At 41.6% G+C, this 16,895-nt stretch overlaps 1 protein-coding gene across 1 annotated transcript; it reads left to right on the top strand.

Annotated features, from left to right (window-relative positions):
- The first annotated feature begins 2,357 nt into the window (after positions 1-2,357).
- On the top strand, positions 2,358-13,640 carry ggt1a (gamma-glutamyltransferase 1a). Its single transcript, XM_080432701.1, has 13 exons — positions 2,358-2,423; positions 3,856-4,032; positions 5,172-5,302; positions 5,413-5,502; positions 6,317-6,509; positions 6,672-6,832; positions 7,116-7,265; positions 7,969-8,105; positions 8,563-8,750; positions 9,341-9,468; positions 10,439-10,551; positions 10,686-10,799; positions 12,289-13,640. The coding sequence occupies exons 2-13, from the start codon at positions 3,860-3,862 to the stop codon at positions 12,433-12,435; spliced, it is 1,725 nt and encodes a 574-aa protein (XP_080288827.1). The 5' UTR covers positions 2,358-2,423; positions 3,856-3,859; the 3' UTR covers positions 12,436-13,640.
- Positions 13,641-16,895: the final 3,255 nt, after the last annotated feature.

Raw genomic sequence — 16,895 nt, 5'->3', positions numbered from 1 at the left:
TATTATACACACACACAAAAAACTCTGTTGTTTCCATATGGACACCAAAGAGGAATATCCATCTACTTCTGTAAAGTTCAAGTCTGTGGCAGGCAGGCGGATTATTCCCAAATATGGACATGCCTGACGTCACAGCTGCGACAGCACTGGCAGATGGCACATGGCCAGACTAAAACACAAACGTGTGCTATCTGCGATGACTTTGTTCTAACAGATTAGTCTAGGCTAGTGGATTATGCCCAAATAGGATATGCCAGACGACAATTTCTGTTGTGTGTGACGTCAGACCACAGCTTGATCACAAAGTGAAGAGAGAGAAAAAGAGAGACAGACAGACATGGTGAGGTGGAGGAACAGACGGAAGGAAGGAGGGGTGGTGGGTGAGAGGTCTTGTGTGATGCCAGCCAGGCCAGAGTTCAGCAAGAGAAACAGAGAGAGAGGGAGGGGGGAAGTAGAGAGAGGGCAAGGGGTTAAGTAGTGAGGGAGAGGAGAGGAAGAGGGAGGGAGGGAGGAAGAGAGGGAGAGGGAGAGAGGTGGTGTCAGGGCAATAACCCAGCAAGCTGATAACACCACATTCTGCGTCTTAAAACCAATGCTGGAATTTATCATGATGTCTATGTCATTTGTCATACTGACACTTTGTCATACTGACACTCATATATTTAATCTGCACCCTATACAGAACTCAGGCAAGGCGTTGGGTGGGACAGCCAGCAAGGTATCAGCCAGGCAGGCAATCAGCGGCCAGCAGGGAAGGCCAACAGGGGTTCAGGCGGGGTGTGAGTAGGAATGGCCAAAGAGAGCTCAATGAGGGGAACCGGCTGGAATGATAGACCTTTATTGATCCCGCAGGAGAAATTCAGTCGCCAGAGGCAGCACAGCAGTTAAGTTACAGTATGAGAAAAGTAGCCAACTGTAGGGTATAGCAAGGGTAACAATACAAAGGGAACTGGGGGTCAGAGGAAGAATACAGGTACACAAAAAGCACCAATAATGAACAACAGTCAACAATAGCATATACACTATACTATACTGCCTCCCCCTGGCCAGCCGGGGCGCCTGATGGAGGGGAAAGGAACTGGTTGGAATAACGTGTTCCTTCCACGCGCTACGTCCAACCAGGGAAACTCTCCCCTGTCAGGTGATAAGGTCAGTTGGCTCTCATGCATTGAAGGAGGCATGAGCTCGGCCCTGGCCTCCCTAGGTTGGCAGAGGGAAGGTAGTGCCCAGGATTACATAGACAATTGGCACTGGGTGTAAAAAAATGGGGTTACAAAATCGTGGGATAAAAATTTTGAACGAAAAAAAAAAACAATAGCATATACACCTATGCAATACCAGTCAGTGTGTGTCACACAGTCTCACAGTATCCTATCCAAAGCACAATGAAATACATAAGCAAAACGGTATAGCCACAATCAGTGGCGTCAGTTCAGCAAAAGCTAAGGTATGGCAAGGTTAGGGTTGCCAACCGGCAACCCTAACCCCCTAAATGCATAGAAAACTACGCATTATACCTATAACACAATACAAACACAATGGTCTTACACCTGCATTAGGCTACTATTCATGATTCTTTTATTACTTACCGCAGCCAAGGTATGGCACCTGCCATACCTTGCCATACCCAATTGACGCCCCTGGCCACAATATACCCCAATACTAAAGGATTCACTCCAGGACAAAACAAACGCAGTTACAGTGACCATATGGTATCCTGCCCCAAGCTTAGGTAAAAGCGTGCTAAAAAAACCATGCAATCACAGTGTCATTATGACATCACAGAAGATTCTGATATCGCTACAGTGTCAACAGTGAAGTTCAATAATGGCACCCTACAATTTTACTGTGAGAAACACCGGTTATATTACGATGCGGTCTCTGTGCTAGAACGTCAGAGTCAATGGCCGTGCGGGAGTGAGAATTTCTCTCGAGTTATTTGACTGTTGCCCGGGCAGAGAGAGAATCATGTGCTTTGCAGTAAATCCTCATAGGTACCGGCACAAAGGACATGCCAAGTCTCATACAGTTCCACCCAATGTAGATTAATCTACCGTTTCCCCTCCTGCTCAGTTGCCCCATGATCTCCATGTGCCAAACTGGGTTTCAGGTGGGGTGTCGGCGAGGACGACTCGCAGGTTTTCAGAAGGGCTTCGGCAGCGTGCTGGGCAGTGGGGACTCTGTGACCCAATAAACACAGGTGTATAAGAATGTGGGAGGGGCTGGGCCCAATAAGGGCTGGGGAAATAGGCGAGATGACAGACAAACGGGAGTGGCCAGAGGGGAGAGAGTGACGTGAGGTGTCAGGAAAGAGGGACCGGCCACAGGTTGACGAAACAGGAGAGGAGAGACAGAGATAGGAGAGAGGCCAAGCCAGAGGGGAGAAACAGAGAGACACTATATCATGATATATTCCTCTTGAGGTAATTAGCTGGCCTTTAATTAATCTATCAATGTTGGTCAAATAACTCATGTTCATAACTTGTTTTAATTTGACAGCCAAATCTTAACTCTTTTTGCTTTTCTTTGTTTCCATAAATGAAATCTACATGAGGGGAAGAGGTTAAATTATGCGAAGAACACATCAAATGTTTCTTGGAAATGACGCACGTGCATACCGAGCAAAGGTGGGAGACTCAGAACAGGGTGGTACTGATTAAATTTTGACCACAATCACAACAGCAGCAGCAGCCCACAGGTTCATTTGTCAGAGCTCTATCAGTGCACCCTAGCAACAGGAGTGCATGGCAGATTAGCAAAGGTAGCAGAGAGGGTGGTCTTTTAAGAAATTCTTGACATTCTGAATGTCAGGTGGGAACTATGGCGCTATGTGATGGCTCAGGCATCTCAATCGGTCCGAGTATGCCGGCGAAGAGAGCCATATTGACCGTGACGCAGGTACCGCTGCTGTTGGCCTAGGCCTAGCCAATCACGATGCCCTGTGTCATGGCTGGCAACACTGCCTGCATCAATAAACAGATCACCCACCCCTTCATTTTGGCGGGCCCACCAGACGCATATCATAGTGGAAAGTAAGGTTTGAGGGTTGGGAAGACAAAATTAAGAGTTTCCTTCCAAACTGAGATATTGAGATTTTTTTAGGAGAAAAAAAAGAAAGAGAGAGAAAGGGATCATTTAGTATTTCAAATCAGTGTAAACTGTTATGAATTTAGTTGTAGAGTGGTGAGAGTGAGTGAGAAGTTTACATGCAGATTACAGTATGGTTCACATTACGTGACCAGAAGATATGAGTTGTAACAAATATAGAAAGGAATAATGATATCAATGAGTGCACAATAAATCATGATGTTCTACGAGATTAGTTGTCCTTCAACAGTTGCATCTTGTATCATTGTGCATAGTATCTGATAAAGCAGTGACTATATTATGCAGATGAGTGAATCAGTACACATAAAGGTTAAGCACGTCTCGTCCAGATATCCAGAAATGAGATCATTACACCAACAATATTCATATTAATTACACAAATCCTATTTTTTCTCAGGTCACAGTATATATAACAACAACACATCACAGATCATCTGAACATGATGTCTGAAGTAAATGTGGAGCCGAAATCCAAAGATGATGCATGATGCACCGCAACCTATAATGACAGCACTGGCCACAAGTCCTACTGTGTTATTATTGTTAGAAAGACATGCTTAGGGCACACATTGATTCATGTGATGATGACAATGTACTGTACGTAATGACAGCAGAGGCGCTGATGTCAATGATGGTAATGATAATAACGGCACCAGACAATTCATTCTGCTGTTGGAGGTGGAGGTGGTGGGTAATAAGGTTTCTGACTGACTTGACTGTGAGGTGATTTTGAATTTTCCTGGGCAGGAAAATGGTCAGGAAGTCCCTAGTTGCTGGGCTGGTGGTCCTGCTGGCGGCTACAGTGGGCCTGTTTCTGGGAGTGTTTATGGGCCTGGGAAGGAAGAACACAACTGTTCCTTCAGACCACTTCTACTCCAAGGCTGCTGTGGCAGCAGATGCAGGAACGTGCTCAGAAGTAGGGAGGTAAGTGTGTGCGTGCGTGTGTGTTTCCAATAATCTTGCAAGGATTGTTGGAATTTGTGGAAATTGTGTGGGGCTTTTCAGGTTTTCTTAGGGTTAAGGCCGTAGTTCTGGTATTAATGTGGAGCTATGTGTGTGTACCGGTGCATGTTTTTTTGTACAGGTGTGTGTGTTTGTATATCGGCATGTATCTGCAGTTACTGTATGTGTTTGTATGTCTGTGCATGTGTCTGCAGGTGTGTTTGTACTTTGCACTGTGTGTGTGTGTGTGTAATATGTCAGTGCATGTGTCTACACTGTAGGTGTGTATTTGTATGTCAGTGCATGCGTCAACAGGTGTGTGTGTGTGTGTGTGTGTGTGTGTGTGTGTGTGTGTGTGTGTGTGTGTGTGTGTGTGTGTGTGTGTTTGAATGTCAATGGCATGTGTCTACAGGTGTGTTTCTGTGTGTTTGTATGTCAGAGCATGTGTCTGCAGGTGTGTTTGTATGCCTGTTAGGAATGCATGATTAATCGTCGACGGTCATCATATCGGTATCGGCAATATCAGCCTTAAAAATACAATATTAGTATCGAACAGTGTTTTCTGGAGATGCTTTCAAAAGGCTCAAAAGTTGGGAAAATGATCAATTTACATTGTTTGAACTTATATGTGCACCAAAAGGCCTAAAAAAATATCTGGTAATAAGAATGCACTGTTTATTATAATTCTGCTTACTGCAGTTACTGTATAACAGGTGTAAGATAAACCCTACAAAAAACTTTTGTATTACAATATCAGTATCTTTGGATTTGACCATGCAAATAGTCAGTAATGGGATATCGACCAAAATCTCAATATCGTGCATCCCTAATGCCCGTGCATGTGTCTGCAGACGTGTGTTTCTGTGTGTGTTTGTATGCATGTGCATGTGTCTGCAGGTGATATGTTTGTATGAATATGTACATGTGTCTGTAGGTGTGTTTGCATGTCTGTACATGTGTTTGCAGGTGTGTGTGTTGGTATATCTGTACATGTGTCTGTAGGTGTGTTTGTATGTCTGTGAGCGTGTGTTCAGGCGTGTTTACACGCCGTATCTGAACGTGTGTGCAGGTGTGTGTGCTGTGTGAGTCCATTGGTTTCTAGTGTGTATTTCTGTTCTCAGAGACATTCTAAAGAAGAATGGTTCAGCGGTGGATGCATCGATCGCCGCTTTGCTCTGTGTTGGTCTTTTGAACGCTCACAGCATGGGAATCGGCGGAGGGCTCTTCTTCATTATCTACAACGCTTCCACGGGTGAGCTTCTGCCTTTGTCTGTGCTTTTATACAGGGGACTCCCCTCCACAATTAAAAGATAATTAAATTATTTAGCCCTCATCAATCTGTCCTCGCTTCCTGCTCAACAGGGAAGGTTGAAACGATCGACGCCAGGGAGACAGCCCCAATGAGTGCCACTGAAGACATGTTTGGCAATAACACCCAACTTTCTCGTAAAGGTATCAACTGGGTCCGTTGTTCTGGAAAATGTCTTGGTCACTAGAGATACTGGTTCTGCACAGATCTCACGTGATAACGAAACGTTCATTTAGAAGCAGATAGAATACAATGTTTTCATAGAGTTGCTGTGTCATGGATATATTTCAATATGGAAATTATTTATCCACCAATTCTGGGCATAATGCTAATAAGTAATCAAATTCTTGATGACATTCTTAAAGGCATACTAGGTAACTTTGAGCCTAAACTTAAAATGTATATTTATTTTGCATTTTTTCCCTCTATCAGCCACTATATCATTATGCTGGTGTGTTTTCCTGCAGAAAGACACATTCCTCTGGCTGTATTTTGGTTTTGTTCCACTGTTTTTGTTGACGTTCCACTGTTTATATTGACATTCATCCCTTTGCAGGGACTGAAAAGTCTGTGGGGGGAGAGGGGGGGGGGCTCGGCCGGAGCACTTAATTGATCCCTTTGAACTTCAGAAGATCTCTGAACCTGCCATTTTCCCTTTAAGTCTGCAAAACCTTACCAAACCTAAATGTTTATATGAAACTCGTGTTCACCCATTACATGCTGCTAGCATGTAAAGTAAAATAAATAAATAAATAAAACAAAACGACAAAGAAGCGAGTACGGTATATACAATACACTGGTCATTGGTATGAAAATTGGTATGAAAATGGTCACATAACTTACATAATTGCATGGTGATGACAGCCTTACTGCATAGTCACTCTTCACAAGGCAATCTAAAAAGGCACGGAGAGAGCTTGTGAAATTACAATACTGCTGTTGTTGTTCTGTGGACAGGTGGATTGTCCATTGCCATTCCTGGTGAGATCCGTGGTTATGAGATGGCTCACAAGAGGCATGGAAGGCTGCCATGGAAGGAGCTGTTTAAGCCCAGCATTGCCTTGGCACGTGACGGCTTCCCTATAGGAAAAGCCTTGGCTCATGCCCTCTACAAAAGCAAAGAGTCTATTCAAGGAGATGCCAATATGTGGTGAGGAGAGAATGTTAAAGGAATTACATTCTTAAAACTGCTTTTTTGAATTTCCTTTTATTTATTTATTGAATTCCGGTTCAATAGATGCCTGGTTTTATTTAGCTAATTATCATGCAGGCTTCTTCATTGTTGGAATTTCTTTCTTTCTTTGCGTTTCAGTGAAGTGTTTTGTGATTCACAAAAGAATATCCTGAAGGAAAACGATATTGTCAGGTTTCCCAGACTGGCTGACACCTACCAGAGGATAGCAGAGGAAGGGCCTGATGTTTTCTACAACAGCTCATTGGCCCAGAGCATCGTAGAAGACATACAGGCAGCAGGTCTGTCTTTCCTCATCCGTTACTCCTGAGCACGATTACACACGGGAAATCCAGTAGGAGACTGAGAAAAGTAAAACACAGTAAAATAATTAACGCTAATTTAAACTGAACAATGTACAAATGGATCCAAATGGACCTGTAGCCGTACATGGTTTCACAAGAACACTCTTGTGTTAAATTAAGACTGGGATTTTACGGTGTCTGCAGTGACAGTCAATAAAGATGTAATTGTGTGCTATATCAGGGTTATACCTACACGTACAGTAACTGTGTTTTATGGCAGGTGGAATTATCACCTTGGATGACTTACTGGAGTACCAGCCGGTGCTGAACGAGAATCCCCTGAAGCTGAGTGTGGGGGAATACACCATGCATGTTCCAGACGCCCCCTCCAGTGGCCCAGTACTGGCACTCATCCTCAACATTGTAGATGGTGAGAAGCCAGGCCAACAGCTTGTGCAGTCGTGTGGAACAAAGGTTTCCCATCAGGGTTCTTCCTCTCTCTGCCTATATGGGAAACACAGAACATACACTGTAAAAATCCTCTGTGTTAATTTAACTAAGATAATGTGCAAAAGTAACCAAATGGATTGCTCTCTACTGACAGTATTACTGTGTTATTACCATACTACAATGAGCAGAGTCTGACAAAGTTCATTCAGAGTCAACAGAATCATTGTAAATTTGGAGTAAAGACAAGTGCTGAATGATTTTCTGGCTGAACGATTTTCAGTGTTACATTTGATGACTGGGACTGGTCACCAAGGTGATAGATCTGGAATAGACTTATGGCATAGTGATGGAGAAATGTAATAGTAGTTTAATAGTTCCACTCAGGTGTCAGATATCTGCCCTTTGAAAAAAAAGGTAGCTAGTAGTAGCTAAAAAAAAGCAAAAGGCAATATAAGTATATCTTTAGATGTGCAAAGCAGAAAGCACACATATAGGCCGATACATCTAAATCATTTGTTTATCAAGCACACTTCAGAAGGAAGCATGACCCAAATTTGGATATAGTACATCATGTTCTCAGTAATCAGAAGGGATCTATTCCACTCTGTAATTCTGAGTCTAGTCTAGTCTCAAATGTGATTCCAAATGGGATGATAGAGACATTTTCTTCTGATGTTTTGCAGGCTACAACTTCACAGGGACAAGTGTATCTACAGCCGAGAAAAAGACCCTGACATACCATCGTATTGTTGAGGCATTCCGTTTCGCGTACGCCAAAAGAAGCAGACTTGGGGATCCACGTTATCTCAATATTACAGATGTAAGAGGCATTGTTAACATTTTCTGCAGGCTATGTAATTGAGAAGATTTGCTGAGCATGCATTCTCTTTTTCGCCACTGGTTCACTTTCACACAGTTTACACACATTCTGCCCAGTACAATCTCCATTTTCTCCTGTAGGCCAATGAATAGATTCTCTGGAGTGGGGTTGTGGCTTATTCAAGGACACCTTAATAGAGAGGATTTGCTTTATCAATATATCAACCGTTTATTAATTAGAATTCAGGCAATATTGACTACTAAAGGGTGCGGCCTATGACATACATTTTCATGATGAAGACAGTAAAATCATCATCCTCAGTCTCATCCTGTATAAAGATCTGCATCAGAGTGTAGTGGCTTGCCAAAAAAATAAATAGTTTGGTCTCTGCTATTTATAATCTCCACGACAAACCCTAAGATGTCCGAGTCTCTGACTGATTGCTTTGTTTTCCCAGCTTATCCACAACATGACCTCAGACTACTTTGCTGACGGCATCAGAAGTAAAATCACGGACGACACCACTCACCCGGACAGCTACTACGAGCCAGAATACTTTGTCCCAGACAACCACGGGACGGCACACCTGTCTGTCATTGCTGAAGATGGAAGTGCCGTGGCAGCCACCAGCACAATCAATCTATAGTAAGAGCACAGAGCAAAAATGTTGGGGTCAACCTTGGGGGAGGGTCTGGGGCCCGCCGTTGCATGCAGGACTCACTGAATGCATCAAATTAAAAATGCTAAGGGGGTCCTGACAATAGGCCTCAGAAATATTTTAATGCCCTATAAAAGCTTTCAGTCATTCAGTTGGCAAAGGGTGTTTCCTCTTAAATATGGTACCTACATACCCTGAAGTAGTAGGGAGGGCGACCCTAGGGCGTCCCTAGATTTTAAAATATTTAATGGCGTGAGGGTTGCACTGTTTTGTGTGATGGCATCTCGACTAGCTGTTCGAGCTCAAACCTTGGTAAACTCTGTAATACGTCAATTATCTAATAAATCAGACTGCTGTTGTCAGTAGAAATGTATACTGTATATGTTCTGAAAAGCCATGCCTATAAATTGGGTTTTGACTGTTTAAATAAAAAAACATGTGTCAATCACAGAAACTGGAGTGATCCATTCATACTTTTATTTATACAATAAACACAGGTTTGCCTGTAATGCTAGCTGAGTTTTACATGTAGTAATGGTAATATGAACCATCGATAACACCTGTTCCATGTCACCAGCTTTGGTTCCAAAGTCATGTCCCGATCAACTGGCATCATTTTCAATGATGAAATGGATGACTTCAGCTCCCCACATATGACCAATGGTTTTGGAATACCTCCATCACCCAACAACTTTATTCAGCCAGGTAGGACTGGATTACATTGACATATCGAAATGGTATATACATAACCTACTCAGTCCAGGTCATCCGTGTATCTGTCCGTTTTGTTACGTGATTGAACAGTGTGCGTGTGTGTGTGTGTGTGTGTGTGTGTGTGTGTGCGTGTGTGAATCGACAAGGGACAAGTGAAGTAGTTCTCACTGTACTTTGTTTGAACTGTAAATCACATTGTTTCAGAGGATGGATAGACACTAATAACAAATGTAATATCAATACTGCATAAATATAGATTCCACTAAGGTGCAAATATAGTGATAAAAAATAACACCCCAAGGAGTGGGGACCAAAATGAATTGATGAATTAATTAAGTCATATTGCTGCCATCTGGACTTTACCAATCAAGTGTAGCCTAGTTATTTCCAACAGCTCCAACAAATAATAATTCTATAATACCAAAGAGGGTTGCATTGCATTGTACAAATCCTTGGCTTTGACGCTATCTTTGATTGGATTAACTGTTTTTAAATGTACACCGTTGTCTACTCTAGTTATAGAGTAGACAACTCTATAGTTACTCTATAGTAACGGTAACTCCATTTGTCACTGGTGTCATTACTCATACTTTACTGTAATTGTTCCGTCTCCTGTACCATGTCTACTTGTCTTGTATTGATATGTCCGTTTTTGTATGGATAGTTTTATCACCACTTTTTAACAGGCTGCTCAGGGACTACAGATGAAAATGAGCTTCTGGCTAACTCTAAATCAAATTACATGTTGATTAATGTTTATTTTAGTTTATGCTATTTATATTGCTTTTGTTATTTTAACATTATTTCAATATTACAACCGCTGTACTGTACTGCCAATAAAACCATGATGTACAGTGCATGATGTACAGTACAGTACAGTACACTTTACCCTAGATAAAGACATGACAAAAACTTCTGTTCATTAAATAGTCCATTTTGTTCCTCTGCTACTCTATTGTAGGCAAAAGGCCCCTCTCTTCCATGTGCCCTACCATCATCTTTGACAAAGACAACAGAGTTAAAATGGTTGTTGGAGCCTCTGGGGGAACAAAGATCACCACAGCCACTGCCTTAGTAAGTCTGACTCATCATTCATTCTCCACACGATTAGTCAGACTCAGACACGCATACAAGTGTCTCATGTGTGTGTACCCTTGCACACCACGCTGCATAAAGGTCTTCAGTTTGTTTCCTTTATGCACACACAGGTCATCCTGAATTCCTTGTTCTTTAACTACGACCTAAAGAAAGCTGTGACCGAACCTCGGTTTCATAATCAACTCAACCCAAACATGACAGTGGTGGAGCAGGGTTTTGAAAAGGTAAGTCAAACGTGCCATTTGACTCCTAGGCCTAATGATTGTGTTTTCACCCGTCTGTCTGTCTGCCTGCCTGTTAGGGGCTAATCTCACAAACCACTGGACCGATCACATTTTGAAATAATTTATCTAACTAAACTTTTATAATGGAAGTGAATGGGCTGAAACGATGTCCAAATATGGAGTCAGATACATACTGTAGATCATGGCAGAGGTCATAGACTGGACCTGGTGGAGACTAGCAGGATATGCGCTCCAATGAGCATATGAACCTCTGCAGTTAATAATTATTCATAATACAAGTAAGACGCGCGAACGCTGGAAGCGAACGCAGCTCGAAAATATTGTGTATTTACGGACTTGTAATCGGTGTTATTTCACGTGATGGGGAGAGAACATTGACATCGTGTGTGTTTGTGTGTGTGTGTGTGTGTGTGTGTTTTGCAGGCTGTTGTGCATTTTAATCAGAGCATTGTCTAAATTCCTGCACTCTGGCGCACTCTGGCAGCATGCACACAGAAATGCACACAGACACACACACACACAACCCGAGCACGGTTACATAGTAAGCTCCACTTGGTCCGCGTTCGCAATGACAGTGTTGCTTGCCGAAAATAACGGATTCACGGCGAGTGACGCCATCGTACAACAAAAGTACAATTGCTTTACACAACATTATATGCAAAGCCATAACTGTATGTATTATGAAGAATATACATAATTTACACGAGGGTTTACAAAATTGATTACACAAAATTGTGTTAGCTTGCTCTGGAATATTTGTGCATTTAAGATGATTAAGATGTGACGTTAAGGATAATGATGTAGTTCCTGATAACAATATTATTTATGCTGAAGATACTGACGAGTTAATAATAGCGAAGATGCCAATGATCATCAGATGTTAAAGGCATACTAGGTAACGTTTTCAACAAAACTAAAGTTAAATTGTATATCTTTTGTGAGTGGCAAAAGTTTCACAACACCCACTCCATGAATTTCACCCCCGGAAGCCTTTTATTTATATATTTTATATTGAACGTGGACTGGGGGGACTTTCCCGGGGAAATGACGTCATCTGGCCGGAAAACGGAGGTGGAAATGCACTGGTTTCCTGTTTGGCCAGGAACTACCGCAACGGTTTCCTGTTTGGCCAGGAACTAATAACAAAAATGAACCTCACGCTGATTTTAAGAGAATGTAGGATTAGAAGATCGAAAAAGAACAGAAAAAGAAAGCACAGCTCATGGTAACTAATGCTCCACTGGCTAAGAGAAACGATCCGTAGATAGTATAAAACAATTAAAAGATCGCTTTTTGAAACGCTTCCGGCTTCCGGTGAAAACGAATGGAATTCTGGGTAATCGAGGACCACGGAAATTGTATGCAGTGACGGTAGTGACCAGCAGAGGTTGCTAAAAATCGTTAGTTGTGAATTTGCATTGTACAACTTTAATGATAATGGACAATAATGTCTATGACTGCATGGCAGACTATCCTAGATGGCCTGGCTCAGAAGAACCACGTAACAGAGCTGCTGAGGATTCCCGATTCGGTGGTCCAGGCAGTGGTTAGACAAGGGGACCGCCTCTGTGCCGAGTCTGACCCAAGGAAAGGAGGCTATCCAGCTGGGTATTGAGTCTGACTTCAATCAACCCCCCCCCCTCCCCTCTCTCTCTCTCTCTGGAGTATCCCCCTCAAAGACACAGGGACAGAAACTAAAATATGTGTCTGCAGTGAATGCCTCTAAGGGACAAACCAGTGCTAATCTAAGCTATGAAGAGACAGCCACTCTTTCCTTTTTGAGTTTAATTTATTTGACTTAATCGTGGAAAAAGACTCTCTCTGTTGCAATACCTCTTTCACACTGTAGAATCCTGGGTGTTAATTCAACTCTGAGAGTATACAAATGGATAAATTAACACTGAGGATTTTTACTGTGCATGCAAACCAAATATTCAGCCTTTCTGCTTTCCTTGACATTATTTATATTTATTACTATTTGTGTTTTGAGAAAAAGAAGTGAGATTGTGGCATTTTGAATCATGTAACAAGAGATCATCACAACTAATTATTGATTGTAAGACATTTTGAAAACCGAAAAGCACATCAATCTTGGCTTTTTGGATCTGAGATTGATTTAGAAATAGTAGTCAAATTATTAGAAATGAAGACTATGTGGACAATGAGATAGACTACCCCGAAATTTGGCAAATGATACTATGAATGAACTACTTGTTCTTACACACCACATTGCATCAGTATGTTGTAGGGAAGAACTTCGGAGGTAGGAGGTTGTCAGTGTAGTTTGTTTGTGTGTTAGGGGGAAAGATTTTAAATGATCTTGTGTCAAATAAGGTTACATTCTGGGCATGTGATTATATGAAAAAAATATGCAGAAATGCATCGTGATGCGATGCGTTGTAAGCTGGTAGATGAGTTTTTTCAAGATAATTTAGAAAATGTTTGTGGTTAAGTGGTTGAGAAGCTGATCATGTGCAAGACTGTTAGTATGGGCGCAGTGAATCGGGTCTATTTGCTACCATGGATCTAATTAAATTATTACTTCTATTTTTTGTGATGCAGAGTGTTGTGAAATGCTCATTGAAGTTGTAAATGTTTAATACCGAGTAGAGGTTAAGTGAATGTAAAGGGTGTTCAGAAAATACATTTGCAGATATATTTTTCTAAACATGCATTGTTCTTATGCTATGCTTGTTGCCATGCTTGTTATTAAACATTTTGATCAAAGATGTTATTTTTTACATGTGGAACCTCTGCCAGTTTCTGTACTGTACTGTCACTTCTGAAATCCCAGACTTAAAGGGGGTAGAGAAAAACAAACCTGAGTTATCATGTACCTCATTTCTCACCTATTTAAATATATAAAGATGTTGTGCAATTTCCATTTTGGTTTGGGAGTTATTTAGTATTAATGAGTCTGAACTTGTCCTTTGGCAGACACCCAGACTTTCAGGAATGGACATGGATTCTAGGTGGATCAGTCGTTTTATGAACTTAACACAAGGTATGGCCAGAGGAGAGTTAAGATGTACAGTTAACTGAAAGAAATGCCACTCCAACTACTAAATGGAGTATAAAACAAAATGTCCATCAGCCTGTCACAGAAAATGGCAGAATGTGGGATCCCTGAAGCCAGCAACCGCTTCTACTTTCACTGTAAACTGATGTACAGAATACTAAGAAGGCTAAGAAGTTGGTACTCGGCCTAAATACCTCCACTCCATCAAAGTGTACTTTTCAAAAAAGCTCCACATACCTCAGTGCCAGCAGCAGTGCCAATGTTTCTGACCTGGCTTGAGTCGAATAAAAATGTTCTATTGCATTTTCAGCACATTGCTATTAATGTATTCCAAATAGTGTCTATTTATGTGCACATGCTCCATCTGGTACTTATTTTTTCCTGTTAACATTTTGTTAACAAGCTTTAACATTCACTCTATTACACTTTGCTTATCGTGGGATTCATGCAACCTTCTACTCCTGCAAACACTCAAGTGTAAAAACTGAGCAAGATCCAAGATTCATGCTCTTATTTACATAGAAAGCCTGTATCATGTTCCACAGACCCTATATGATCTATTTGTTTATAAAGGGCAGTGACATGAAGCCAAACAGTGTTTGAAAGTGGCACTTACTGTACACTCAGCCAATAGGAACTTTCAGCATGGTGGAACAGATGGTTATTGGCTGAGGTAGCTGAAGTCCTGACTAACCCTGAGGATTCTTATCAGATAGCACATAAACATACATTATTTGTAAATAAAACTAAAACAAAAAAAACATACAAGTTACGGTACATTAAATTGCAAAACAAAAGTGTGATTAAGTGCTAAACTATTAAAAAAAGTTAAAAACTAGAAAAAGTGCTTCTCGGAGCACAGGTCTCCGCCAGGTCAGGTAGGTTATTGTGGCCTCCTGGTGGCGCTATAATAGGCCAATGTGAAAAGGGTGCCATTTCTTCTTAGGCCTTGCACGGCAATCTGACAGTGCATTCATGATTTGATGCATTTTGTTCAAAAAAAATGTTTTGATCAATTAGACCTGCTGGTGGCGCTATAACAAGCCAATCTTAAAAGGGTGGCATTTGTTCCGCAACTTCCGCAACGTGCAAACTTTAGATGTGAATCTTAGCCTTTCAGGATGGAATATGAAAAATCAAACAGATTCACCTTGATCACATGACTAGAGATCATGTATACCGATTTGCGTGAATTTTGGATGAAATCGGAAGTAGTAATATAAATAAATTTGTTTTACATAAGTCGGCCTCCTGGTGGCGCTATAAAAGGCAAATGTGAAAAATGCAGTGCAAAGGTTTTTCCTTGACCTCTAGGGAGTGCGCATACAGAGTTTTACACAGATTGGTGCAGTTATAGGTAAAAACATGAATCGGCCTGTTATAGCGCCACCATGAGGGCGATTTGAAAATTATGCATAGTGGGAATGTGCATGCAAAGTTTCACGGAAATTGCATGCTGTGTTCACGATTTGAGGCATTTTGTTCAAAACGGAGCCTTCCAAACTTTGGAAGACATTTTTAGCCAATCAGGATGGAGTATAAAAAATCGGAAAGACTTATTTCGTTTAATGACTATAGAGATACTGTGTACCAATTTGCATGATGTTTGGACAAAATCTGTAGGAGTACTGTCAAAAAATTTGTTTTGCAAAAAGCGGCCTCCTGGTGGCGCTATAACAGGCCCATGTGAAAATTTTGGGGCAGAGGTTCTGAATTAGCATCCAGGGAGTGTGTGCGCACAGTTTCACTGAGATCAAGCCAACGGTGCGGGAGATTAGCTGTTCACAGACGGACACACACACGGACGGACACACACACACACACACACACGGACGGACGGACAGGGGGCAAAACATACTCTCGCCATGCCTTTCGGCCTGGCGGAGACAATAATAGAAATACAATTAATGTAAAAAAAAATGCATACCGGTAGTTGTCTGATGTGCTAAATACGGCATCACAAAGGTCAGCAAAAGCCACGCAAAGATTAATAAATGATACACGTTAAAGAGTAGGTTGTGTATTGCATGAAACCTAAATACTAGCGCTGTTCCAAATTGCTTGCCTGTACCTAATATACTGCAAAGAACATTCGCTACCAGCAGTAAAAAACATGTTTAAGATTTCCCTACCATCCTGTACATGATAGATTAGATAGGATAGGATAGATAGAATAAATAGACAGACAGACAGACACACACAGAACTCCAGGCCATTAAGGGGCCGTTCCACTTATCTTATCTGAGGGACAGGTCTTCATTTTCCCATACACCTGGTGGCCTGAGTCCTGTGTGTTTTATGGAGGTTTTTCCCCCCGAGAGGGGAACAGCGTAGGATCCTATGGGAGATAAATGTATCCTATAGGGAGAAACGGAGCCCCCCAGGTAGGGTAGGAAGCTCAAAACAAGTCAGTAGCAACAGCAGAATAAGCAGTTTGACATTGGCAGAGATGTTTTTGCGCCCATGAAACCCACATACTCAGCCGCACAGCTCATCTCACAAATGCTTGTTCCCTACAAATAATGATAGACAATTATTCATATATTTGACTCAGTTTAACTAATGGGTCTCACAGACAGAATAATATAAATTATTTTGAAATTCAATGTAGTACAATCCTATAGCCTATTAGTTGATGTGAGCTTGCAAGTGCAACCTATTACCCTTTACATGGGTGTTGGGACAATTGAATTTGGCCCAGTCATTTGAATAAAGCTTGTTCGGCCCAGTCATTTGTATAAAGCTCATTCATCATTTGTTGAAGGACATAATGCCTGAAGGACTTCGTCCAAAATGTTGTATTTCAATAAGATTTCAGCAAGAGCGGCATTGCATTCTCTTAGGTCACATCAGTCTCTCAAAAGAATCTAACATCATTGCTCAGATCTGCTCAAATAAATTGCATTTCCCTCACTAAGATATCTCATCTCAGGACGGTTATTTTACAAATGTGATCATGATCCAGAGGAAATGTTTCTCCTCAACAGCCACCAAAATGGACCCCATCCTCATCAGTATTCTTTGAGTGGAAAAAGAATCATCTAACTCACTGAAAG

The sequence above is a fragment of the Gymnoscopelus braueri genome (assembly GCF_963280865.1).
Source record: "Gymnoscopelus braueri genome assembly, chromosome: 7".
NCBI lineage: Eukaryota > Metazoa > Chordata > Actinopteri > Myctophiformes > Myctophidae > Gymnoscopelus > Gymnoscopelus braueri.
Note: the sequence above shows the minus strand (reverse complement) of the source record. Positions and strands in the feature narration are given on the sequence as shown.

Coding starts and splice junctions, on each gene's coding strand:
- ggt1a (XM_080432701.1), top strand. CDS start 3,860: ATGGTCAGGAAGTCCCTAGTTGCTGGGCTGGTGGTCCTGCTGGCGGCT. Junction 8,106..8,562: donor GTTATCTCAATATTACAGAT/GTAAGAGGCATT, acceptor TTGTTTTCCCAG/CTTATCCACAACATGACCTC. Junction 8,751..9,340: donor ACCAGCACAATCAATCTATA/GTAAGAGCACAG, acceptor CCATGTCACCAG/CTTTGGTTCCAAAGTCATGT.